This window comes from Gasterosteus aculeatus, chromosome 2 (genome assembly GCF_964276395.1).
Source record: "Gasterosteus aculeatus chromosome 2, fGasAcu3.hap1.1, whole genome shotgun sequence".
NCBI classification, from domain to species: domain Eukaryota; kingdom Metazoa; phylum Chordata; class Actinopteri; order Perciformes; family Gasterosteidae; genus Gasterosteus; species Gasterosteus aculeatus.
In genome coordinates, this window is record NC_135689.1 from 11204713 (window position 1) to 11231331 (window position 26619).

At 46.5% G+C, this 26619-nt stretch overlaps 1 protein-coding gene across 1 annotated transcript in view; it reads right to left on the reverse strand.

The window, feature by feature from the left end:
• Positions 1 to 20689, reverse strand: part of LOC120829083 (adenylate cyclase type 6) — a 38463-nt gene extending 17774 nt beyond the window's left edge. The window contains exons 1-3 of the mRNA XM_040192896.2: positions 20390 to 20689; positions 18254 to 18452; positions 17233 to 18124 (exon numbers count right to left, since the gene is read on the reverse strand). Of these exons, the coding sequence (XP_040048830.2) occupies positions 17233 to 18123 (891 nt within the window). The 5' untranslated portion in view covers position 18124; positions 18254 to 18452; positions 20390 to 20689. The remainder of the gene's footprint in view (positions 1 to 17232; positions 18125 to 18253; positions 18453 to 20389) is intronic.
• Positions 20690 to 26619: the final 5930 nt, after the last annotated feature.

Sequence of the window (26619 nt, forward strand, 5' to 3'; positions counted from 1 at the left end):
AGAATAGATAATTGCATAGTCTGAAGGAAGCCTCCTGTTGGCTGGTTTTTCTAAGGTAACACTGTTGTTCTGGCCTCACTGCATTAGGCATGCTTGGGTAATGCCTTTGACATTTCATTGATTGGTATCTTTTACACCAATGTTAAGCAGAGGGATCAGTAGGTTTCCACTACTCCCACATTTGTTGACCTCATAACAATCTGCCAGAGAAACTAGTTTTTCCTCCGGAGGCAAATCAGCACACAAAAACAGTAGTAAAGCGTTATGCACCCTCACAACTTTACTCTCTTCTTGACCTGTCTGTTGATAGCTTATACTTCACAGGACCACATTATGGATTTTGGTTATGCAAATATATTCTGCTTCACGCAAAACTACATCAGTGTAATTTGCTGATAATCTACGTATTGCACAAAGGTTGGTTGTATGTTCTTTACAAAAACAACGTCATCCCCCAATGAAATACAGGCAAATGGATGAACAGCTGTTAACTTAACATGGGAATACGTATCATATCATAGGAGCGACCCTTTGCTTCCCACAAGAGGGAATGACTAAATAAAAACATGAGGGACATGTGGTCTCATCTACCACAGCCCAGAGGAATCCGTTCCTGCTCTACGATGCACCACGATGAGAAGCCATAGAAAAAGTCAGATACTTATAATCTGAGGGTTGTTCACTAAGAACAGTACATGTCTTTACTAAAGGCAGCAAACAAAACCCCATTGAGCTACTGCAACGCAAACCGCTGGCTCCGCGTGGTGCCTTCATACGGCGGAGCGGAGATTCAACAAACAGAAATGTTTGAAAACCAAACACGACAACAAACATTGAGGCCTTTTCCGATGGAAAGCTTGCTGGTTGACAACCAACTGCCAAAACGTAGGAAGCAAAGCAGCTTCCACAACTGTCGGAGAAGACGGCAGCAGACTACTTAAACCAGTTACGGGGATGCGGCGAGTAAAATCCCCCAAGGGCCGAAAAACAAGTTCACGACACATAAATGTACTTTACAGTAAGAGCAATTATTAATACAGAATTATACAGCAAAATCATTTTGAGTGGAATTACATGTTTCAAGCTTAAGACAAGCCAGTGAGTTGTAAAATAAATGGTTGATGTTCAATGTTTTCTGTCAGGGAAAACAGCCAACTTTGAAATGAAGTGTGTTCAAAACAAGCACAAAGCTTGATCCCTCTTTATGAGATGAATATGTTAATTCTTTGCCTGTAATGAAAACCAGCGAGATCCGAGTCCCAGCCAATTCCAAAAAATGTAATGTAATCAAATTTTCTTGCACAATGTTTGAAGTCATAAAAGTTTTGGTCATATACTGTATGTGCATATATATGTATGAGGTCTCTCTGAACCCTGTTCCCGTAGGAAAGCAGCTGCACTTCAAGTGAACAGCAGCGGTGTAACTTTCTTCTTCTCGAGTGCACTAATACATTAGTCTCTCTGTAGTTGTCAGGCCCTTCACAGCCTAGCGGAGAACCACGGAGATCTATGGAAACAATCCCCATGAGTGGAGCAAGTTCAGCCTGAGCCCGTTGAGAAACAAAAGGCTACTCCATCTGAGAGAAACAGAATTATGACAGAGAAAAAATGAAAGCGGAAAGAGCTCCTTCCCAGCCGGATAATTCAGCCCACTGCATTTGTCACCGCTGTAACCTCCAAACCCCCCCCCACCCCCCCTCCCCTTATGCTTCACCGAGGAGGTCCCTCACAAAGACCTCTTTTATCCTTGCCATCATCGGTCTGCCATCTTCTCAGCGCTGCTCCTGCATGAACATCTCCTCAGGGAAAATACAAATAAGGGAAAAGCCAGTCCGGGACACAGAAACGGCTGCAGGGCGATGAGGTCCCAGAAGAATATACCGGCTTTCCCAGAACAGAGACTGTGGCCATGTGAGCCAACGGTTTGTGTGAGCTGACGTGTTTGATACGGCGGCTGTGACAGATCGAACGGAGTCTTTCTGTGTTCGGAAATCTGCAAGAGGCTTAAAGAGAGATACCCGTTGAGATTTAGAGACGCTCTAATATTATGAGTGAACACAAAGAAATCGGCCTTAAAATTCAGTCATTTTCACTCATCAAGATTTATGTAGAGATGATATGGCTGCTAACAGCGTTTAACAACTGCACGCAAACCCGACGACCTTTCCTCGATCTCTATTGGAAGCTTACGTGCCCAAGAGAGGGAGAAAACAACCCATGTCCCATCATTGATTTTTTTTTAGAGAGCTGTTACGCACTGTGTTGGGGTTCCAAGCCCCCGGGCAGGGCAGCAGTCCATCATTGGAAGACCAATGCAGCCAATCGGGGCCGGAGTACATAGAGGCAACAGACCAATGTGCCTGTAGTCGCCCTGTCTAGTCTGCGGTATGGGTACTTAACACAAGAGCTCACTGGACCAGTAAAGTTATGTCAATATTGCCTTATTCAGAGTAGCTCAACATTCATCTGGTTGCCCAATGGCAATGGTTGTAGAGCAAACCAATCACACGTCTGTCCAGCTTTACAAAGTTCAACGGAGTGGAGTTAGTTTGAGGCATTGTCTTCAAACATTTCCGTTTAAAAATTGGAAAAAACGACACAATATACAGTATTTCCGTTAACAACATATGTCTTGAATTCTTGTAAGGGTGAAAAGGCCTCTGGAACAGCACGTAGGCCGTTCCACGTAGGTTATGCGGCAAATTCACCAACTGAAAACTGCACAAATCCTTACACTGAACTCCACAGCTGTGACTAGCAGGTTGACCTACGGCACCAATTAAATGGCAGGAAAACGATGGGAAAGCCGTGTGAATAAGGTGGGAAAGGGTTAATTGAGCGGTTACACAAGGTCTAACATAAAATAAAAACATTAACCATTTCTCCGTTCTATTCAGGTATTTGGGTGATCCAGCATGCGCAGGACCCTGATACTGAAACAGCTAAATGGAACACAGCCAATCATTTGCACGGGGGTTTGTCAGAATGTAAGCCGCGTATTGTATTAATGCACATGATAAAACTACATTTTAAAAGGCGTTGGTGCTGAAATGATAACTTGATTAATCAATACTAGATGAACAGAAAAATGATCAATAACTATTCTGCCTGCCAATGGAAAATAACAAACGTTCCGTGGGTCTGCTCCATAAATCAATGAGGGTGACTCCCTTCCTCTGTTCTTTATTAGCAGGGCCTGTTATGGCACACTGCAGCTTTTCTCGAGAAACGTTTATTTAAACAACTTCCCACTTGACCCTCCGCGTACGAGGGTCACATGGTGCCATCACATGGTAACATCCCATAGAGGCTAGTGTACGCTTGTCATGTGGGGGCAAAGGAAAACTCAGACACATTGGTGGAGGACACGCTGTCCACACTGCATCCCGTTATGGCTGTTTAATATGGGAACCCTCTCCGTAAAGTTCCCAATGTGTACGTAACACACTACTAATAAATAGGTCATGTGGATAACAAGAGATCACGCTCAATACTGCACTTCTGTAGCTCCTATGCTTTAAATCTGAGGTCGATTGGATGGACATGCACGGAAGGACATGCATACATACTCAAACACACATAACAATCACACAGTGTTCACATACAGGGACTCTTTCTATTTGTGTTGAATTGCAATGTATCGATGTTGGTCGAAACAAGCAACCTAATACGGATAATATGCATTATTTTACTCTCTTCTAAAAGATTATGGAATCCTCAAAGAATAGTAAATAAAGCTGACACATTAATTGTTTATACACAATAATGGTTGTTTGTAGTCCAACAAAGATGATTCATTACTTTAACGGTACTTAAGCTGAAAGTTTAATTACCACAAAAACACTGAACATTATAAGAAAGTCTAAGAGGATCTGACAGCACACCCAAAAGAAAACAGAAAGAAACAAAGAAGAACCAATGAAGAAATAATTCCAATGTGTTTGGAACTGAATAATAAATGACTACTTGCGTACTTATGTATGTATTCTTTCCACGGCTTCCACTACGAAGAAGTAATCATCATGTTTTCCATCAAATTCATTGCACAATCCGAGCATCTCAACCCACCCTGTTGCATCTTACTACAATAGCCTCCTTGTTTTAGGGAATTGTGGCCTGAATGGGACCATGTTACATTATCATGATATTCCTTCACAATGCAGCTAAACGGGCTCATTCAACCCAGATGACCTCCCACAATCCCCAACAGAGTTGCCAATGGCTGCACCACAGCGCAAAACATGGGCTCATTAAAAATCTCATCTGAAAAACCGACGAGATCTACAGCACCTACTTTTAGTACGACACCTTTGACACGGAAAAGTGGTTGAGGAGTCTGTGCATGTTTGTCCTATATTGATGGGAAGAGAAAGTAGGGCGTTTCCACTCATGAATACAGTAACAACATTGTGCTCTATTGTATGGTGATAATAGTGGGCCCTGATTCGCAGCACGACTCTGGAACATGTGCCGTGTTTTCTCATGAATACAAATGTTCTCCTTCATTCTCAGAGACGGCTGACTGTTCAGCCGCCACCACGAGACACGATGTCACCGTAGACAGTTTCAGAACACTTTAAACTATTGCCGAATTTATTCACATTTGCTCAAGTGTGTCTCTAAAGGTAAATTCACAAATGTGCGAATGTGCAGACATTCTGTCGTTGCCAGCTGTTATTGTTCTTCCTTTGCATGTTAGTCATGAAGAGACCTCATTGTGGAATGAAACTAAGTCCAGTCCTCGTTTTCATAAAACACGCTTTGTGTTCGGCCAAAAATGAAACACTTTCTCTAGAGACCCCGACTTTGGAAGATTCACGTTTGACTTGTTTAACTTTGCTCATGCGTCGTTTAGACTTTAACTCATTTTTTCTCTTGCACCGACCATTATGGACAGGAGGGACAATTACAACAGATTCAACTGTACATGCAATTAGGAGTATTTTACTGAGACAGACTTGTAAATGTATACCATCATTTGTATTGTATGACTCTGTATGATTAAATAGCATTTGGCTTAGTTACTTGACTTCTCGAGGTATGAGAATAAGCAAATAAGAAAAAGGATTTTTCAATTAATATGATTGTGAAAAGTGTGTTGTATACAAAAAACGTTGTCTTTATGTGGTATTCAAACTAAATACTTCCTAAACTGAATTTCCAAAATAATGTAAAGTATTACTGTGAGGGCTGCAATTATATTATTTTTGTTATTATTATTATATTATTTATATTTGTTTAAGAGATTTCTCAAAAACGTAACACCACAATTTGGCGGAGCCCAAACTGACATTTTTCTTGCCTACTGTTAGGGATTTAAGCCAGAAGTGCACCCCTAGTCATAGAATTTGTAGTGCGTGTAATGATGTTTAGTGATAGAATTATAGTTTGTGTGTTATTAGATATTAGTTATTACATTAACATGTTAGATGAAGTGAATGCAATTTCAATCAAACACAATTCATAGTCATTTAAATCATATAAACACTGTACACATTAACATTCTGTCACAATGTGATGTTAAAACCTGGGGACGGATGCCAATTGCCGTTCTTTATGGATTTCTCCCAATTTTATCCCCAAAAAGGGTTTTTTGGGAGTTTTTTCTCCTGTCAGGTAATAAAATGAACAACTTCATGTAAGGCAGCCGACTGAGGCAAATGTCTTGAGAATTGAACCACATGAACTGTTTTAGATCTTATGACGAAGTGTGATGAACGGTGATCATTAATGATGGGTTGTTGTAATGAAAGTGTACTAGTTATAAGATGAAGACTTAAACGATGTATGCTTTGTTAAATTCACTCATTGAGGCATAAAGCCACTTTATCTGCATTGAGTGCATTGGAGTGTGAGGGACAGCTAGGACAGAGAGGTTTCAGGTTACAGCTGCAGCTTCACACCTCGACGTGAAGGGGACAATGGAGGAGGTGACCCTTTGGAGAAGAGGCCAATGACATTCAAATGCACCAAAGAAGACACACCTCAAGAGGTTTCAAAGGACCATGGCGGGGAAAAGACTGTTAGAACTTCTCCTGCAGCCGCGTTGATAAGTCACTTCAGACTTGCTCAGAGGATTCTCTATTTCGCGAAATATTCCACTGTTCGCTTAGTATTTCACTTTGTAATTGTAATCCCTATTACGTTGTTCAGTTATTAAATAACTTTTGATTTTTGAATTTAAACGAATTGACTCATTCGTGTCCTCGTTTCCGGCCGGGACGAGAACAAAGGATTGAGTCCTCCCTCGAGAGCTTCCGAAACCTTAACAGTTGGCGCCCAACGTGGGGCTCTCGTTGGGGGAAGGCGTTGCTGAGAGGTTTGACTGCAAGTACCACGGGTACAAACAAGGTAAAACCAACTTTTTCATGAATTCTGTGATAGGTAGGTTTGGGAAGATTTAGAGTGGTGCTGGCAGTCGGCCATGAGGCAAGGCCTTAGATGCTAAAGGCTAAAGGCTAGTGCATTGATGACTTGGGTGAATATAATAAGCTGATATTGAATAACAGTGGGGACATACTTTTGCAAAGTGAATGCGAATGGGAGCCGGCTTTTAGAAATTCCAAACACGCGCGTTTGGTGCGTTCAGGTACACACTTAGAGCGTTAGAAAATCCAGGCGGCGAACTGGTCTGCTGGGACATAAAGACCAGCAGGATAAAATCATAGAAGTAGACCCGTATGGGATTGGTTAGGGGGTTCGCATGAGGTGTGACGATGCGCATGTTGTCCACTAGGTTTCCCACAATAATTACGGCGTCTTTAGAGAAGACTCTTCTCTTCATTTCCCCTCTCTGTGCATAAAGTCCTTCACAATTAGGTATTGCAGGATTCAATAGATTGGGGGGGGGGAGCTTGCTCTACGGAATTGGCTTACGGATAAGATTAAGGAAGCTTGAAGCTTTAGAGGCCTGGAGTCCTGATGATAAGAAAGGGTTGAAGGCCCGGAGTCCTGCCTTGAATTTAGCGGCCAGGAGTCCTGCTTAAAGTTATAATCCAGCGGCGACTGGTGGAGGTTATAGTAAAGGAGAAATCCAGCATCGACTGGTAAGATCTGCTTATCATTTTCCACCCTCTAGAAATCCTATGAATTAGGTATATAGGTTGTCTAGAAGGGGGTGGGTGGCGGATATGCGCTTTAGTGTAAATGATAGTGTATATACATCTGCATGTGGTGTGAGTGTGAGTGAGTGTTAGTACGTGGTGCGTGAGTGTTGGAGTTGCGGGGTGCATGTGCTTGATTGATGTATGGATGTTCCAAATTATGTTTTAATACGCGTATGTGATTGTTTAACAGTGTATATATATGTATAGAATCCGAACTGGAGACTGATCATCTCCGGCGTCGGGTTGTAAAACCGTAGCATATCAAGGTGTTGGTGAGTAGTCCAACCCGGACCACGTGGGCTGCCTAGCTAGCGGCTAACGGGGTCTCATTGGTGATTCCACTGGGGAAATAGCGGGGCTAGCGGGTGCTGATAGCTTGACCACATCGTGGCTTAGCAGTTAGCTTGAGCCCATTGTTCTTCGCTACGCCGGCACACGGCGTTTTACGATCCATGTGCTGAGGTGTGAGGCACTTCCTCTTTGGTAGTTCTGTGTTCGATCTTCAGCTATCGGCTGAACAGCGCCTCATGTGGTTGGAGTAAGTGCACATCGTGAGGGGAAAGCCCCTGAGTGTGCCATCTGGTGGATGTAGAGGGAATTACAAGAGGGGGAGTTCAATTTCCTCACTTGCTCCGTGTTCGGACGTTGACTTTGATGCACATTTGCCTTTACTAACTAGGATAGTGTAAAGATTGATAAGATAACTTGACGGATATCTGGATTGGTGTTGACGTTTAATTGAAATAGTAAAGTGCTGTATTGTTACGTTGAATATGGTTTGTAATAGTCCTGCATTTGTTTTGGATTGAAATTGGAGATTGAGCTAATTTTGATGTGGTGCTTTTGAGAAGCTGTTATGAATTGTTTGATTTCGATCTCCAATGTTTAGCTGAAACCAGATTGACTGTCATTGCATTGTCTCTGGGTTGGGGGTGGATCATTGTTTATATTGTGGTATAATCACTGGCGGCATTTGTGGTGGAGTGCTTCTGCTCTACTTCCTGATTAATATTGCCGGCAGTTTGACTGTATCATCATAACTTTGAATAATTTTGTAACCTTGATTAATAATTTGGAGTAATTCATTTTTAGACATCAAGATTAACTTTATTGAAGTTTAATTTTTAGACTTTTGAATTTTGAATGAAGATTGAGTTTTGATTTGAGATATAGTTAATTCTTTCTCTTTTTCCTCTGTACAATTGTAATCATAGTCTTTGGCATTGATCATTGATTATACTAATTTTTACAGTTCCGTGATTGATTCGATTTTGAGGTTAGAGGTACTGATAAGTTGATTTAACCTAGTGGTCTAACAAGATACTTTAGTAAATTACACGGCAGTTATTGGACTGATTTGATGTTGTAAATTGCCCTCCTAACTTTTTAGATTTGGTTATTTGTTTTACTGTGTCGATTCTAGTCGATGGTTCGATTTGACATTTCCTCGGACAGCTGTTGGAGGTGACTTGGTTTGGTTTTTCCTGCTGTTAGTGACAGAGTAACACCTAGGACAGAAGGGACAGCTTAGCGGTTGTTTAGAGTATTCCAGGTTGCATGATGGCTGCGCTTACGACTCAGGAACTGCTTGTCAGGGCCAGAGAGGAGGAAGCAGGTAGCTGTGAACATGGCCGTAAAACACCAAGTGAATACCAGGAGGCCGCAGAGGAGCTGTATATTACTTCAGGACTCCTGTCTATCAAAATACACGTGCAGAGGACCCATCCAAACAACGACAAAGAAGAAGAGGTTGCTGATGGAGGATGTCATCACAATAGACATTGTATCCTGGTGAAGAAGGCTCCAAACCGCTATGCAGACTACATTCTCCCGGTAAGAAATGAGCCACCTGCAGCCTCCCCTGTCCCACAGTGCCCACTACTGAGAAAAGCCAACGGCCAGAGAGAGTTTGTGCCCTGGGGCCATCGGGACCTGGAAGCTCTGGAGAAGGCACTGCCGCCATTGGGAGAAGGAGCTAACCCATGGATCCTGCTCTTTGAAAAATACACAATAGGTGATAAGTTGGCACTTGGAGATATGAGGGCCTTAATAGCCCGTCTAGAGGGAACAGTCAACCTAAGAGCCTAAGAGGCAAGAGCGGGAACCACCAACCAAGAGGATGAGGCTCCATTTGATAAGGTCAGAGGAGTATTTTGGGCCACAATGCGAAACATCTGGCCTACAAAGCCAAGTATGTCCATCCTGATGGGTCTGAGTATGAAACAAGGTGAAGACATGTCTCAATATCTGAGGAGAGCAGAAACAGAATGGCATTTGTCCACAGGAGAAAGACACAACAATAACAAATCTACTGCAGTAACCTGGCGACACACTGTGCAGCAAGGCTTGCCCCAGGCTGTTCAAACAGCGTTGGAGGGAGTAGTGGGACTGGACGACATGGATGAAAGCACATGGAGAGACCATCTAACCCACTTCTACAAAATACAGAGAGCTGCGGAGACAAGGAGGCAAGAAGAACTGGGGACGATGACGCATAGACTCCTGAAGATCCAACTGGCAGCAGCAGATGCAGAAGCAACGAAAAAACAGAGAGTCAGGAAACAACTGTCGGTGAGAGATGAACAACCTCAATACCCTGTTCCTCCAGAAGACACATATCCAACCGTAGGTCCAGCAGTGAGAAACCAATTGAGAGGATACCAGCAACCACCAAAGTACAGAGGGAGAGACAGAGGCCGTGAATCTAACCGAGGGAGTGGATACTACCAAGGAGGGTATGGCGTTGATGTGTGTTATATATGTGGGCAGGGGGGACATTGGTCAAGAACGTGTCCAGTGAAATATGAAGGGAACACACGGTCAAATGCTCCTCCAGGAAGGTTTCCCAACTCACTGCAGTCCAGGCAGAACCAGAGGTTGGGCACACCCCAGCCTCCACCTCCCCATATGTGGTGACCACAGGAACAGATGCCACTTGCTTTGATGGAGACAGAGTTCTGACGAGGCCCTAAACAACTAACTGGTGACACACCGACCCCCGCTGCTTTCCAACAGCTCAGATAAGCACCCTCGGCCTCCACGGTTTACGACTCACATTCCAGGTAGAAAAATGGAGCCTAGAGATTATAAACTGCTGAGAGTGTCAGCTGAAACTAGACTTAAACCCGTAGGGAAGATTGATTTTAAAAAGGGGAAATCAGTCATTGAAATTAAGAGATAAGGTTGTGTAAGATTTAAAGGAGGAATGAAGGTGATAAGGAATTAGGAGAGTTGTTGTATATATTGTCGATTTTTTGGATTAATGTTTGTAGTTTTTCGAGTTTTCTCCTGAATTCAGAGATGGGCGGTAAATTGTTGAGTGCTGCTATTGAGTGTATAGTGCACGATACACTTGATACAGTATCTTGATGATTGAAGCAAATGTCTGATCAAAGGAACATTTATAGCACCAGTACACGAAATATGGAAATTTGTTACAGACGGTCATCCTGTAATGTTCAGAAAGTAGTACACCCTTACATTTGGATACGCTAACCATGAGAGGTTAGTGATCTATCAGTAATGAATGAATGGATTGGATCAAGCTGAGCATGAGCTGAGTTTGTGTTTGCAGGTAACAGACACGTCTCCCACCCTCTGCTTTGCTTTTGGGCTGAAGAGCAATAAAAGTGGAGATTAACACTGGAGGGGGGTCTGGAACAGATGGGTCTGATGCTAAGTTGATTTATTATCTCCTGGTAGTTTTTGGGATCAAGGGACTCACAATCTTCATTGTTGTTTTATGACCCTGAAGGGTTTGGAGAACCTTTTGTTGATATCACTGGGGTTTGGGGTTCACATTCTGATACATTGATTGAAGTTTTAGAGACTGATACTGCAAATGCTCGACCACTTGTGAAAGTGGTCACAAAGGTCAGCAAATTGACTGTAATGATGGAGGTCTTCAGTGAGGGCATCGAATGGTTTATTTTAATGGGGAAGTAAGCAGAGAAAAGAAAAGTAGGTTGAAATGTTATGAGAGACACACGCAGGTGTTTGATAGTATGACCAAGGGTAAATGGAAGTGTAAAAATGGGAAAAACAGGTAGAAGAGTTATGCAGTAATGCATAGGTTTTCAAAGGTGATGACACATCATGACAGAGCAAACAGGCTGAAGGTAAAAGGAGAAATTTGACTGTGAGGGTGAGAATGTGGGGTAACATTTTTGTGTATACTTGGAATGAGCAGATTGCTTCGAGGTTAGAATGAACAAAGATAACTGGGTTGGTCAATTAGTTGATGAAGACATGGAACAGTCATACACCATGAGGGTGAGACCTACAAGCAAAAACTCAAAGAGATCATTGAACGGGGACGCGAAGGCAATATTGGTGTTAATTTTTCATGAGTTGACTATGGGGGTCAATAATCAGTTATGTCAAAGATTCCAAATTTCTATATATGAATGGCTCCTCAAATCGGTTGGAAACAAGGCCGTTTGAGAAAGGCAATTTTTCAAAACAGTGTGTAAATACTCTAGGAGCAGATAAAGATATGCAGAGGCATTCTTTACGTCAACGCATCACATTCTTCATTCAGCTGAGGCTCTAATCCAAAGTGACTTGCAGGAAGTGAATTTGAACAAGAGGGAACAGAACCAGAACAGCAAGAACAAAGAAGGGATTTCTCCTTCTAAGAAAACAACATTTATGAGTGTCATCCAGGTGCTAATTCTTCAGTTGTAGTAGTAGGTAGGTATGTGTGTTTATTATGTTCATTAGGGAACTCCTTCCACCATCAGGTGAACATCAGGTGTCAGGACAAATGATGACTTTGTTGGGAGTTTAGCTCCCTGTTGGAGAAACAATAGGCAGATGCTGAGATGGGAGTGAATTAGGGACGAGGATAGATTCCAGAGGAGATGCAGAGGTTGAAAGGGGATGGCGACTCATGGTCGAGGAGGGAGTGAGCAGACCTCCCTAAAACAACAACTGATAAGAGGAGGAATCCTGGGGAAGTGTCGGAGCCATAAAATCCATCCACAGGTTGTATGTCATCTAAGAGTCATTTAAGAATCACACACGGTTGGTATGGGGGGAATTATTTCACTAGGATAAATTTACTGACACATTTTTCCTCGAATACATGTGCATGGCAATTGTTAACTATGTTTTGCTTTTCAGTAGGAACAGGCGACTCCAATGCGAGACGGTCCAGATCGGCAACGACACCCAGTAGAAACGGCGTTGTGGGAGTTTTACGACGTTGTTGGATAAGCCAGGAGGTGGCCTGGGGGTTGATTAGCATCACCAAAGGCTATGTGAAGGGATGCTTTTACACCTACCTCAACATGAGGGACTGGGGGAGAACAGAATATAACTAGAGTATCTGCCGATTTGGGAACATTATTGCATGCAGTGAAAAACACAATCATAAGATTCTAAACAACAGAGATGTGTAGATGACATTGATTTAAGGTGTTAAGAACATACAGTCTTTCTATTGATGAAACAACTCACGAATTGATTGGAATGTTTTTAGGAAAACACTAGATGTTAGAGTTTAGCTACTCAAGTGGCATTTTACGGATAACAGCAGACGATGGCCAACGCAGGAAGATCCAACCTGAACTTTTCTTCCTGGAACGAATGTGTAATGACATTGCTCTTCTCATACACTGACACAAGGACTGATGAGACACACAGATGATACAATTACTCCACATTAAAAGAAATAGCTAAAACTGGGAAATAAGTGGGTAAAAGGTTGAGTTCCAGTTATGTTAAATATGCACACACTAGATGGTAGAACTTGTTTGCTTGAAGAGTTTGGTAAACCAGAAGAAAGAGCAACATGAATTGGGAGAACACACACACACACACACACACTCACACGCACATCTAGACACACCTACACACACGCACACATAGCTGCACCACTTGTGCTTCTCTATTCAACAGCCGATTGGGGAATCTTGTCCTAATGGGACCTCCGGTTAGCAGAGCAGTCTGCTCACAGGAACTGAGGTGATCCGAGGTCCAAGGAGGGAGCGTGAAGCTTAATCACACGTCTAGGATGACAGCTACGTGTCATCTGACCAAACCGCTGACAACAACAGATGTTCCAACAGAGGAACATCAAGGAGGAGAAGTATAGGCACACACATACAACGAAGGAATCCACAAACACTGAGCTAATGTGACACACAATTTCCAGATTAGAGAAGGCAAGGGAACTGCTGGGACACTTGATAAACACCTATGATAAGAATGTTCAAACAAACATACGCCAACGATATTACAGTAACAGAACTTGAGGATTTTGAATTCAGAGCGGCTATTCGGTTGCAATGACCAAGCATCACCAAGATAAAACTAAGCAGCATTAGACACATTCACGGGGGAACATTTGGACAGAAGGAGGGGAGAGCGGTTTTGGCTTATCACAGTTCTAAATTAGATCCCATAGAACTAGGACAAGTAGGCTGCACCAGACATTTGGCCGCAATAGCTCGAGCGGTACAGAAGACTGCATACTTGGTAATGTGTCATCCTTTGAATGTCCACACAGACCACGGTGTTGTAGCTTATCTAGACACACAAGCTTTCACTCTGACAGCTATGAGAGGGGCTAGGATATCTGGTATATTGACCCAGCCCCATCTCTCTTTTACATCAGAAGGTGTGAATATGACATCTGGATTGCCACCTACTGAGGGTGGTCATGACTGTGCAGAAGTAGCTAGGAAGGAGACGAAGGTGACGAACGCAGAGACAGCCGCCAGCCAAGGGAAGCAGGTTCCAGTCATACCGCCAGGAAGCTGGGTGTGGATTAAGGCCCATAAACGCAAGTGGAGTGATCCAAGGTGGACCGGTCCTTGGGAGGTAGTATTGGCAACGTCACACTCGGTAAAGGTGAAAGGTAAAGCGGGAGCCACTTGGCATCATCTCACACATTGTGCACCTGCTAAGGCACCAAGCCAAACCCTTGCGGAGACCCGATTAAATACCAGGCAAGTTAATTCAGAGCCAAAAGACACAGGAGGGGACAAAGCAGCAGAAAATGTCTCGCCCACAGCGTAAGTATCAGTTGGTAGTAGGGGGTTCAAGTTCAGTTCGGGGAAGTGCAGCTGTTCACACAGGTGACGATGACATGACGTCTGTAAGTGATCTATCCCATCCCAGTCGACAAGATGTTTCCTTACCACCTAACATCCAAGCAGCAATTGCTCTCACGTTGACATTCAAGGAAAATATAACTGCATCTGTTCAATTTGATTATTGTGATATTGCAGCCTGCGGAGTCCAAGACCTCAGGTTTTGGAGGTCGGACCAATACTTGTGTTCCACCACCAACCGATGTGGACCAGGAGTCAGGTTTGGTAAGCCAGTGGAGCAGTACGGCTGTGACTGCGAGGAGGCAGAATGGAAGTTCGCACACACTGGTAGATGGAAGTCATCTAAAACTGGTCCTAAACCTGGGCTGCAAACCCGTTTAACGATGCGGAAAAACCGATATCCAGATTTGGCTAAATGTGGGGGGGGGTTGTGCAATCCACTAATAATCACATTGAAAAATCCAGAATTGGGGGACAGTGGACTATACGTGTTGAAAGGAGGGACATACGATATTGAAAGCCCACAAGGGTTGTTTAAGATTGTTGTTAAACCCTCTGCTAACAAACAGGAATCCACTGCTGATCAGGTTGGAGCTGAAGCTGACACTTCTTGGGAGGGTGTGGTAAAACGGGAAACTGGATTCTCGGAGTCTAATCTATGGCTCCAATGGGTACAGTATACTGCCACAAACATGCACAGTACAGATTGTATAGTGTGTTCTCAACCTAGGCCTATGCCCACTCCTGTACGTTCCAGATCAGACCAATAAGTCCTATATTCAAATGTATACTGGAGCTCTTTGTCCTGCAGACTCAGCCTGTCTACCATACTTGTCTAGAGTTCCAATGGGATTATCCGCCAGCTACCTTGAGCACGCCACCTCAATTTATGGTTCCAGATGGTACATTTGATTGCATAGTATCAGAGATAACGGGAGGGATAAAAGTAGGTGACATTGCAGGAGTAAACTGTACCACAGTTCAGTTTGCTAATGTCACTCGATATTCAAGTGTGTTGAATCAGACGATTCCCAGAGCTGACCTCTGGTGGTGGTGTGGAACTAAGGTTATTTATCCAACGCTGCCAGCTAATTGGACGGGTACTTGTGCATTAGTGCAGCTTATCATGCCATTCTATGTCTTTCCAGTAAAGGAGACCACATTTCAAGACTTGATTTCACCACATCCTCACGTCACCAGGAGAGCGAAGAGATCCACTAGTCCTGCGGGCTCATTTGATAGTCATGTGTACTTAGATGCCATTGGGGTGCCCAGAGGGGTGCCTAATGAGTTTAAAGCCAGGAATCAAATTGCGAGCGGCATAGAATCCTTTTTCTTCTGGTGGGTGACAATAAAAATGTAGACTGGATTAATTACATATACTACAACCAGCAGCGATTCATAAATTTCACCCGGGATACCATAACAGGGCTCCACGAGCAGTTGGATAAGACTAGTTTGATGGCATGGCAAAATAGAATGGCACTGGACATGATCTTGGCAGAGAAGGGAGGAGTCTGTAGAATGTTTGGATCTGTTTGTTGTGCGATCATCTCCAACAACACAGCTCCTGGTGGCTTGGTGGCCAGAGCACAAGCCCCACGGACAGCTTGAACCAGCAGCTGACAGACAACTAAGGCGACGACAATCCTCTCACCAACGGGTTTGTCAGTATTATAGCACAACGGAAAAGTGCATTCCTGTCTGCGTTAACCCTTCTTGTGTTACAGTCATGATCTAGTCCACTACGGATGAAGCTGCATCTCCTGCATCCTTGGATTCCTGCAGGGATTGATCGATATTGTGTTTAGTGAGACTAGTATACAGGGAAATCGGTAGCGAGTAGATGATGAGGGACAATCACTGTTGACGAATGTGACTGTATGAAAATTTTTCTGTCTTTGGGAGATGCTCACAGTGAACTGTGAGCAAGGAGGGAATTGTTAGGGATTTAAGCCAGAAGTGCACCCCTAGTCATAGAATTTGTAGTGCGTGTAATGATGTTTAGTGATAGAATTATAGTTTGTGTGTTATTAGATATTAGTTATTACATTAACATGTTAGATGAAGTGAATGCAATTTCAATCAAACACAATTCATAGTCATTTAAATCATATAAACACTGTACACATTAACATTCTGTCACAATGTGATGTTAAAACCTGGGGACGGATGCCAATTGCCGTTCTTTATGGATTTCTCCCAATTTTATCCCCAAAAAGGGTTTTTTGGGAGTTTTTTCTCCTGTCAGGTAATAAAATGAACAACTTCATGTAAGGCAGCCGACTGAGGCAAATGTCTTGAGAATTGAACCACATGAACTGTTTTAGATCTTATGACGAAGTGTGATGAACGGTGATCATTAATGATGGGTTGTTGTAATGAAAGTGTACTAGTTATAAGATGAAGACTTAAACGATGTATGCTTTGTTAAATTCACTCATTGAGGCATAAAGCCACTTTATCTGCATTGAGTGCATTGGAGTGTGAGGGACAGCTAGGACAGAGAGGTTTCAGGTTACAGCTGCAGCTTCACACCTCGACGTGAAGGGGACAATGGAGGAGGTGACCCTTTGGAGAAGAGGCCAATGACATTCAAATGCACCAAAGAAGACACACCTCAAGAGGTTTCAAAGGACCATGGCGGGGAAAAGACTGTTAGATCTTCTCCTGCAGCCGCGTTGATAAGTCACTTTAGACTTGCTCAGGGAATTCTCTATTTCGCGAAATATTCCACTGTTCGCTTAGTATTTCACTTTGTAATTGTAATCCCTATTATGTTGTTTAGTCATTAAATACTTTTTGATTTTTGAATTTAAACGATTTGACTCATTCGTGTCCTCGTCTCGGCCGGGACGAGAACAATGGATTGAGGCCTCCCTCGAGAGCTTCCGCAACCCTTAACACTACCTGTAGTTGTAGATTATTTGTGTCAACTAAAATCACTGAAGTCGATACCACAAAATAAGACTAAATCTGCTGCCGACACCTAAATCAAACTAACAAACACAAGTGACTCAGCCTCCATCATGTTTTTATTCCTGTGTGCTGTTCCTGCCGTCACTTACCTGTTTGAAAATGAACTTGTACTCTTGGTTGAGCTGCCAGGCGGTCACTAGGTGTATGGTGGACAGCACGGCTCCACTAACCACAGCAGCTCTCATCCGCACCGGCAGCAGCGTGTAGATGATGTAGACGAAGAAGACCGTCCACCAGATGCCTTCTGTGGCGCTACGGGGGTAAACCATCAGCACCCCAAAGGCCTGCACTACGATTAGCACCCCAATCACCAGGTAGCTGACGATCCACATGTAGTCCTGGTGGAAGCCGTTGCGGTTACACACCACCATCATGGCCAGGAACACGGCCATGGCCACGGAGAGCACTGAGACGTAGGCCACGTCGGGGGGGTTGTAGCTGCAGTGGAAGGCCAGCATGACCGCGCACACCAGCACCAGCACCCCCATCAGCATGGTCAGAGAGCTCTGGTTGAGCCTGAAGAAGTAGCGCTGGTACAGGCGTTCCAGCTTGGCGGACTGAAATTTCTTGGACTGGAAAACCCACATAACCCGCGTCCAGCAGTCCGCCGCAGACATGGCCGTGCAGCCGCCCTCCGCCAGTTCCCCTCCTTCCTCCTCCTTCCTGCCCTTCAGCTCCACATCTTCAAAGCCCACGTCCACGGCCTTCGGACCCAGGGCCCCGCCGCCCAACCTTTTCCCATAGTGGTCCTCCTGCCAGGCACAGCGCAAGCCAAAGTTGCCCCCGCTAGTGCCCGCCGCGCAGCGGTAATGCTGGGGCGACGCATCGGGGAGCTCCAGGTCCTCTGGGTCCCTCAGGCAGCTCATGTAGTGGGGGTTGCACAACGACGAGCTGTTCCTTCTCTTCTTGCCATTGCGCTCTCCCCACGCGGTCTTTCGTTCATCCACCGTGCCTACAAAGAGGCCTCTGGCCCACGACATTCTAATCAAAACACAAGAGAAAATGCACAGAAACATGGATCATGAAAATGCCAAATTTGGGGCATTTCATTTGCGTGCAAAATGTCCGTTTAACGGATAATAAAGCATGGAGCAAGAAGAAGGCGGTCACCTGTGTGGGCTTTTTTGGTGCGTAGCAACACTGCACTCTTTGGCCGGGCCACTAGTTTGTCCCAGCGAGCACACACCATGAGCTCAGACTGGCCGGAGGCATCAGAGGTGTGTCTGCGGATGAGCCGTCCTTCTTTGTAGAAACAGTCAGTGGGTCGGCTCTATAGTCCATCGAGTGCCTCTATAGACCCTCTGTTACCCTGGAAGAACACAAACAATACACCTGATGTTGTGTTGCATATGCATGTCTTTGACTTTGGGATAAAGCTTGCAAAGACCTCAACAACCCCCCCCCCCCCCCCCCCTCATCAGGCTGCAATACCATTTCGATGGAAATTTTTGGGAGTTGGTTAGATACTAGATGACGACAACCCAATCTCATCCAGTTACTGCCTCATGCAACAGGTGCCACTGGTCATTTTCCATCAAACCAAACAGTTAAACACAGTCCAATTTCAACAAACCCGCCACTGATTGCTGGATTTTTTAATGTGTTCCACGGGGGGGTTGGGGGGGGCTTTTAGATGGAGACTCGCTTGGGTTGATAAGAGTCGGCTATGCTCTATCATTGCAATCTGTCCGTAACATCTTGAGTGGGCAGAAAATGAGTGTGCTCTATTCGACAACAAAGGCCTACTGAGTGGGCACCATCGGAGATCAAGAGCTATCCAGTCCAGATTAAATTGCCCATGCTTCCACCCATTAGCTTTGATGACTCACCATAGCCGGGTTCTGGCAGCACATGTCAAGGACACTGCTAACCTCTAAACTTAATAAGCAAATCTCTGCCAGGCAGACAACAGCGGGAAGAGCACACACGGACTGCAGCCATGGCGGCGTTGACAATCAACAGCAGCCGGGTAATATGAGTTGATCAACCACTATAAATACAAAAAAAACAATTGGAGGGCTAGTTTGAGTGTGTCTACATTCTGCCTTAATTTCATATTTCTATTAAAGATTAGAAATGTTTTCATTTTACAAAAAACATTTAATTTTTGTAACATTTTTGTAATAATCTAGTCATAACCCCCACCCCCCACTGCTACACCAGCACTACAATCAGCATGATATTACAATTGAGAGCATCGCATTAGCATATGAGCCGGTCTTGTATGATGCAAATATGTGTCCGAGCGGGCAGGCTTCCTCCAGCAGGAACCTTAATCCTCGGCTCACCTCTGATGCGTTCCCGGCAGTCCGGGCAGCGGCATGCGGATCTTACGTAACACACTCTCTGGGCTACATGCATGCATCTGCCATCGAAACATGAACACAATCTGTGCCACACGCGCACACACGCACATACACGGATCGACTCGATTCAGCCAGTTCTGCGTGCATCGCGAAGCAAGATGGTGATGTTCGCACAGTGAGGAAAAGATCCACAGCATCTTCGCCCGCGTTCGTCACAGGACGCCGATCACCGACCGGGCGTCAGCAATACAAGATGTAGATGCTGTTTACACGTGTAGGCCCAGACTGTCGGGATGCAGGCAGCGCATTACATAACAGGACGCCTCACACTACACATGGAGACTATAGTGTCCTACTGGACACAGTGCAGGAGGACACACGCACACGCCGCCGCCTGGTTTGAACTTATCGGGAGCATTAAACACTCCGTCGGGGCACTTGGATCGTGGACAGTGTATCGCGGTGGGGGAGAAGGGGGAGAGGGGGGGGGGGGGGGGGGGGGGCACCGGACCGGTGTACTGTGATAACGGGGGTCTCCGTATACCGGGCCTGTCTCCCGTCACTACGGGGTCAATGGGCGAGAAGAAATCCGCGAGGCCCGAATACAATGTATCAAATAGTTGATTTTGCCTCACAACGTATTTTTATCGTTGAAAAAAGAATGTAATTCTTAAGTGTCATGGAATGTGCTGTGGCTGCACGCGGGCAATTGCAACGGTGTGTTCGGTCCTACAGAGTCGGTCCGGCTCCTGGACGCGGCCGCAATCGTCACAGCAAAACACTGTAGTACAAGTCAGCTGTTACCCCCCCCCCCCTCTTATACCCCCCCCCCCCGACTGCTGAATCCTGTTACTGCGTTTCAGTCGAGCCGCAGCAAATACGGTCCCTCTGTGCAGCCGCGGGGAGAAGCGTACAAGAGGAGGCAGGGACGCGTTCTTACCATTTGGACATAACGCCGCAGTGGAGCTCCAGCTTTTTCTTTTCCTCCCCGCGCGGCTCGGTCCTCTCCACGCAGCCGCCGTCGCACGCTTCGGTTGCGGGTCCGTCGGTGTGGAAGAGGAGGGTCGGTTCAGGGGGAAGCGAGGCGGGGGCGGGCGGAGGGGGGGAACTACCGGATAGACCTTCGCTCTTCTCAGCCAGAGCCAGAGTACATTCTCACCGCTTCGACCTCCCCGATTCCCTCTCTCTCTCTCTCTCTCTCTCTCTCTCTCTCTCTCTCTCTCTCTCTCTCTCTCTCTCGGTGCATGCTGGGAGTGAGTGTGTGTGAGCGTGTGTGAGCGTCTTTGAGCGGTTTTCTCTATTTGTTTTTTTTTTTTCCCTTAGTTATATATATTAATTTAATGTGGTTTAGTGGTTGTTTTTCACTTTAGTTGTGGGGTTAGTCGTGGGTTTTTTTTTTCTTTGGGTTTCTTTTCTCCTGCCGGTGTCTCGCCGGTCGGCGTCTCTAGACGCCATGGTAAATGGGGACACGTTCTCCCAGCTCACGAGGAAGCACGGCATTAAGATCGCCGCGGGCTTCCCGTGCAGCGTGGAGGACATCGGGTTGGCTGTGGGGGAAGTGGTCGGGCACGGCAGCGTTAAGTCGGCCGCTCGGATGAACGGGGCCGTGGTCATTTTCCTGGACCAGGTGGAGAAGGTGAACCGAGTCGTCGAGGCGGGCCTCACGGTGAATGAAATGTTTGTGCAGGTGTTGCCACTGACGCAACCGGCCACGAAGGTGGTTCTATCGAACGTCCCTCCGTTCATCACCGACGAATTTCTCAGCAGAGAACTCTCCAGACACGGAAAGGTGGTCTCACCGATCAAAAAGATCTTGTCTGGATGCAGGTCTCAGTTACTGAAGCACGTAGTGTCTCACCGCAGACACCTCTATATGATACTTAACAACCGGAATGTGGAGCTCAACCTCCGCTTCCATGTTAAGATAGATGATTACGAGTACGTGATTTTTGCATCATCGTCGGCGATGAAATGTTTCGGTTGCGGCGAGGAGGGGCACACCGTGGGTGCCTGCCCGAGGCGCGGGGACCCGACTCCGCCTGGCGGGGCTGCGGCGGGGGATCCTCCGGCCGCGGTTCTTGCGGGGGGGTCTCCCGCCGCGGCTGCGGCGGGGGGGTCTCCGGCCGCGGCTGCGGCGGGGGAGCCTCCGGCCGCGGTTTTGGCGGGGGGGTCTCCGGCCGCGGCTGCGGCGGGGGGGGTCTCCGGCCGCGGCTGCGGCGGGGGAGCCGGCTCTTGCGGGGGGGTCTCCGGCCGCGGCTGCGGCGGGGGAGCCTCCGGCCGCGGCGCTTGCGGGGGAGTCTCCAGCCGCGGAGGTGGCTGCGGCGTCCGTGAGGCCGTTTCCGGTTCCGCGGGCCGCGGGCCGTTGCGCTGCTGTGCCTGACCCACACGGGGTGAGTATGGAAGATGTGCACAGTGTAAATGAGGGTGTTTTGGTGGGTGAGAGAGGAGCTTTGGGTGAGGTGGCACAGGGTGAGGATGGAGGGGAAGGAAAGGAAAAGGGTGAGGGGGGGGTTAGTGTGGAACAGGAGTCAGGTGCCATAGAGGCACAGTTGGGGGGAGGACTGAATGGGGGGGTGGAACAGGCAGAGGAGGTTAAGATGGTGGAGGAGGAAGCAGGAGAGCAAAAAGCTGCAACAAAAAGAAAAAAAAAGAGGCAAGATACAGGCAGCGAGGCAAAAGCCAGCAAGGTGGGGGAGGAAGAGGAGGCCATGGGGGGTCAGGGGCCATCTGACGGCAGTGAGAGTGAGGGCTGTGTGTCGGACAGCAGCGACATCCACAGCGCCTGTCTGACACACAGCCAGCGGGAAAAGCTCTACTCCGCAGAGCAAATCAAAATGTTTTTACAAAAAGTCAAAAATAGGAGAAATCTAAAAATCGAGGAGTTTTTCCCAGACCTGGTGTGTTTTTATAACTCAGCCAGACTCCGCATGAGCCAGCGAGAGGAGTCTGGCTTCACAGATCAAGAGGGTTTTAGACTAAAAAAAATTGTGCTAAAAGCAAAACGAGCAATCGATGATCACGAGAAAAGCCCCAATGTGTGTTTTAATTGATTTATTGGTTTTATTTTTATTTATTTTTATCATGGATACTTTAAAAGTGGGAAGCCTGAATGTGAACGGAGCCAGAGATGCCAAGAAGAGGGCATCTATTTATGAATTTAAAAAAATAAAACGTCTTGATGTTCTCTTCGTGCAAGAGACGCACAGCGACAGCACCAACGAGGCCGACTGGAGGAGGGAGTGGGAAGGGGAAGTCCTGCTGAGCCACAACACCAACCTCAGTGGAGGAGTGGGCTTCCTCTTCTCCAGGTCTTTTAAGCCAATCTCCCTGGAGGTCAAACACATCATCGAGGGGAGGTTGTTTTTAGTCAAGGCACGGTTCGACCTTTTTACTGTTGTTTTTATCAATGTGTATGCTCCAACAATCGGTACAGAGAGGAAGCTTTTTTTAACAAAAGTTAATGATCTTTTAGATGGCTGTGCCCCGGAGGATTTTTTATTCTTGGGGGGGGATTTTAACTGCACAGAAGATGCGGCCATAGACCGCAACCACGCAGAGCCACATCCAGCTTCCCAGCACGCTCTGAGGCAGCTGGTCCGGTCTCATGGCCTGGTGGATGTGTGGAGAAGGATGCATGCAGACTGCCGACAGTACACGTGGTCCCACCTCAGAGAAGGTAGAATCTCCTCAGCCAGGCTTGATCGGTTTTATGTTTTTAAGCACCATTTTAATATTTTCAAGATGTGTACCATTGTACCGGCTGTTTTTTCAGATCATTCCCTGCTAGTGTGTAATGTTTTTATTAGGAACATTTTGCCAAAAAGCGCGTACTGGCATTTTAACTCCGGTTTAACATTTGATAGGAATTTTAGAGCGGCCCTTTCATATTTTTGGAGTGTTTTTAGGCTGAGGAAGAGTGATTTTAGTAGTCTTAGGCAGTGGTGGGACCGCGGTAAGATCGAGATTAGGCTTCTTTGTCAGCAGCACACTCTCAACGTGACCAGAGACATCACCAGATCTATGAAGGACCTGGAGACTGATATAGTGGAACTAGAGCGTTTAAACGAGTCCACAGGAGAGCGAGGACATTTTGAAATCCTCAAGATCAAAAAAATGGCTCTGGCCGACCTGTTAGACGTTAAAGCTCAGGGTGCACTGGTCAGGTCCCGATTCCAGACCATCACGGAGATGGACACTCCCTCTAGTTTTTTCTTCGGCCTGGAGAGGAAGAGTGGGCAGGGGAGGGTGATCCACGCGCTGTTGGCAGACACAGGGTTGCCGGTGGTGGAACCATGCCAGATTAGGAGGCGAGCGGTCAGCTTTTACTCCTCCCTCTACACCAGTGAGTACAGGGAGGAGGAAGCACTGACGGAGGAGTTCGTGAGCGGGCTACCTCAAGTCTCTGAGGAGACCAACAAAGCGCTCAACAGGCCCATAACGGTGCAGGAGCTGAAGGCCGCCTTGCAGGGCATGCAGGGACGGCGTGCTCCTGGCATCGACGGCCTCCCCGCAGAATTTTTTAAGGCATTCTGGGACATATTTGCACCTGATATCCTGGAGGTTTTTAACGAGAGTCTGGCCTCTGGTTCCATGCCGATGTCCTGCCGCAGAGCGGTCATAACGCTACTGCCGAAGAAGGGGAACCTGCAGGACATCGGCAACTGGCGCCCTGTGTCTCTACTGTGCGTGGATTACAAGCTTCTGTCCAGGGTCTTTGCCTCCAGGCTGAGGGAAGCTATGGAGCAGGTCATCCATCGGGACCAGACCTACTGTGTGCCCGGCAGGTCCATGGTAGACAATGTCTACCTCATTCGTGATGTTTTGGAGGTCGCCAGCTCGTTAGGCATTAATACTGGTCTGATTTCCCTAGACCAGGAAAAGGCTTTTGACCGCGTTGAGCACAGCTTCCTCTGGAAGGTCATGGGGAGGTTTGGGTTCAGCGCTGGTTTCATAGCTAAGATCAAAGTGTTGTACAGCGAGGTTGAGAGTGTGCTGAAGATAAACGGCAGTCTGTGTGCTCCTTTTAGAGTGTATAGAGGGGTCCGGCAGGGTTGTGCTCTGTCCGGGATGCTCTATGCACTCTCCCTGGAACCCCTTCTCGGCAAAATACGCTCTAGCCTGGAGGGCCTGGTTTTACCTGGTTTTAGTAGAAGAATGATTTTATCGGCGTATGCCGACGATGTTGTTGTTTTTATTAAAGGCCAGAGGGATGCAGACCTTTTAAATAACATCGTGGAAAGTTTTAGTAAGGCATCGGCAGCGAGGGTGAACTGGAAAAAAAGTGAAGCCCTCGCTGTCGGTGAATGGCGTGGCGGCCTCCCGGTTCTTCCCCAAAGCCTAGTGTGGAGGAAAGATGGTTTTAAATATCTGGGGATTTATCTAGGACAAGAGAGCATCGTCCAGAAGAACTGGGAGGGCGTCACAGAGAAGATAGAGGGGAAACTTTCCAAATGGAAATGGCTGCTCCCTCAAATGTCTTTTAAAGGTAGAGTTTTGGTTTTAAACAACCTGATTGCATCCCAGCTGTGGCACCGTCTTACCTGCCTAGACCCTCCCTCAGGCTTCCTTGCCAACTTACAGAAGAAAATGGTGGATTTCTTTTGGGGGGGTCTACACTGGGTGCCACAAGGGGTGCTGTTTTTACCCAGAGAGGAGGGGGGACAGGGCCTTGTCCACCTGGCCAGCCGGACGACCACTTTTAGACTCCAGTTTTTACAGAAATATCTCACAGGTCCGGAGTTTTTAGTATGGAGGGACGTGGCCAGCTGCATTTTTAGACGTGCAAACAACTTGGGGCTGGATACTGCTCTGTTTTTAATTGATTCTAAATTTTTAAAGTTAAATGGGCTACCTCCGTTTTATCAGGGTGTTTTTAAGTCTTGGGCCCTTTTTAATCATAAAAGGTGCCCACAGTCTTTCTCTCTGTACTGGTTGTTGAGAGAACCTTTGATCTACAGAGCAAGGCTGGACATCAGCAGCAGTGGTACCCCAGGCCTGATGGGGGCGCTGCTGAAAGCACGAGTCCTGTGCCTGCAGCAGCTGGTGGACGCAGTGGGGCCGACGCTGAGCGACGCCCCGGCCCTGGGCTCTCTGCTGGGGCTGCACTCCGTCCGGATGGCGAGGAGGCTCCTGGAGCTGTGGAACCAGAGGCTGACTGAGGAGGAAAGGAGCCACCTCACAGACTACAGCCAGAAAGATGTGGAGCCGGACCCTGCAGACCCCTTCCCCGAGATCTACCTGAGCCCAGGACTAGGGGAACTCACCGGCCCCCTGCTCGCCACAACACGCCCCGAAGCGCTGACATTGCACGAAGCAGACAAGAAGACTCTGTATTTTAACTGCGTGAAGAGCATAAACCGGTCCGGACTGTGCGACAGGCTCCCCACTGTGTGGTCCAACAGACTGGGACAAAATGGACCGGGCCCACAGTGGAGGATTTTATACAAACCTCCCCTCAAGAAACGGACTGCCGACCTCCAGTGGAGAATTTTACACGGTGCTGTCGCCTCCAACGCTTTTATTTCTGTTATTAATCCCACTGTTCTGAGCAAATGCCCCTTCTGTGACCTCCGAGAGACTATTTATCATGTTTTTACAGAGTGCAAGAGACTTACGAGTTTCTTCTCTCTTTTAACATCGGTTTTTAGTCTTTTTAATGTGGTTTTTACTGAAAAGATTTTTATCATGGGAGCTGCCTACAAAAAAGCAGAAAAAGAAAAATGGCAGCTCCTCAACTATCTTTCAGGGGAAGCCAAAATGGCCATTTATCTAAGCAGGAAGGCCAGAGTGAAGGACGGAGAGGGGCAGGAGGCCAGAGCAGTGTGGCTGGTGAACATCAGGGCCAGGCTCTGGCTAGAGTTCCGCTTTTATAAACACATTGGGGACGTAGACACTTTTAAACAACGCTGGTGTTTTAAAAATGTTGTGTGCTCAGTGGAAAATAATGAATTGGTGTTTGCTCCCGTTTTTATGGCATGAAATATAATTTTGCTTTTGTTTGTTTTGTTTTGTTGTTGCTTTGTCTTGTTTTTTTTAACAAAGGAAGGAAATCTGTGACCTTTTTTTAACACATTGACAAAGTTGTTGAAATATGTAAAATAAATTGTTTTTCTAAAAAATCAAAAAATCTCTCGCTCACCCGCGCGCACACGGACCGCACGCGCAGAGGTG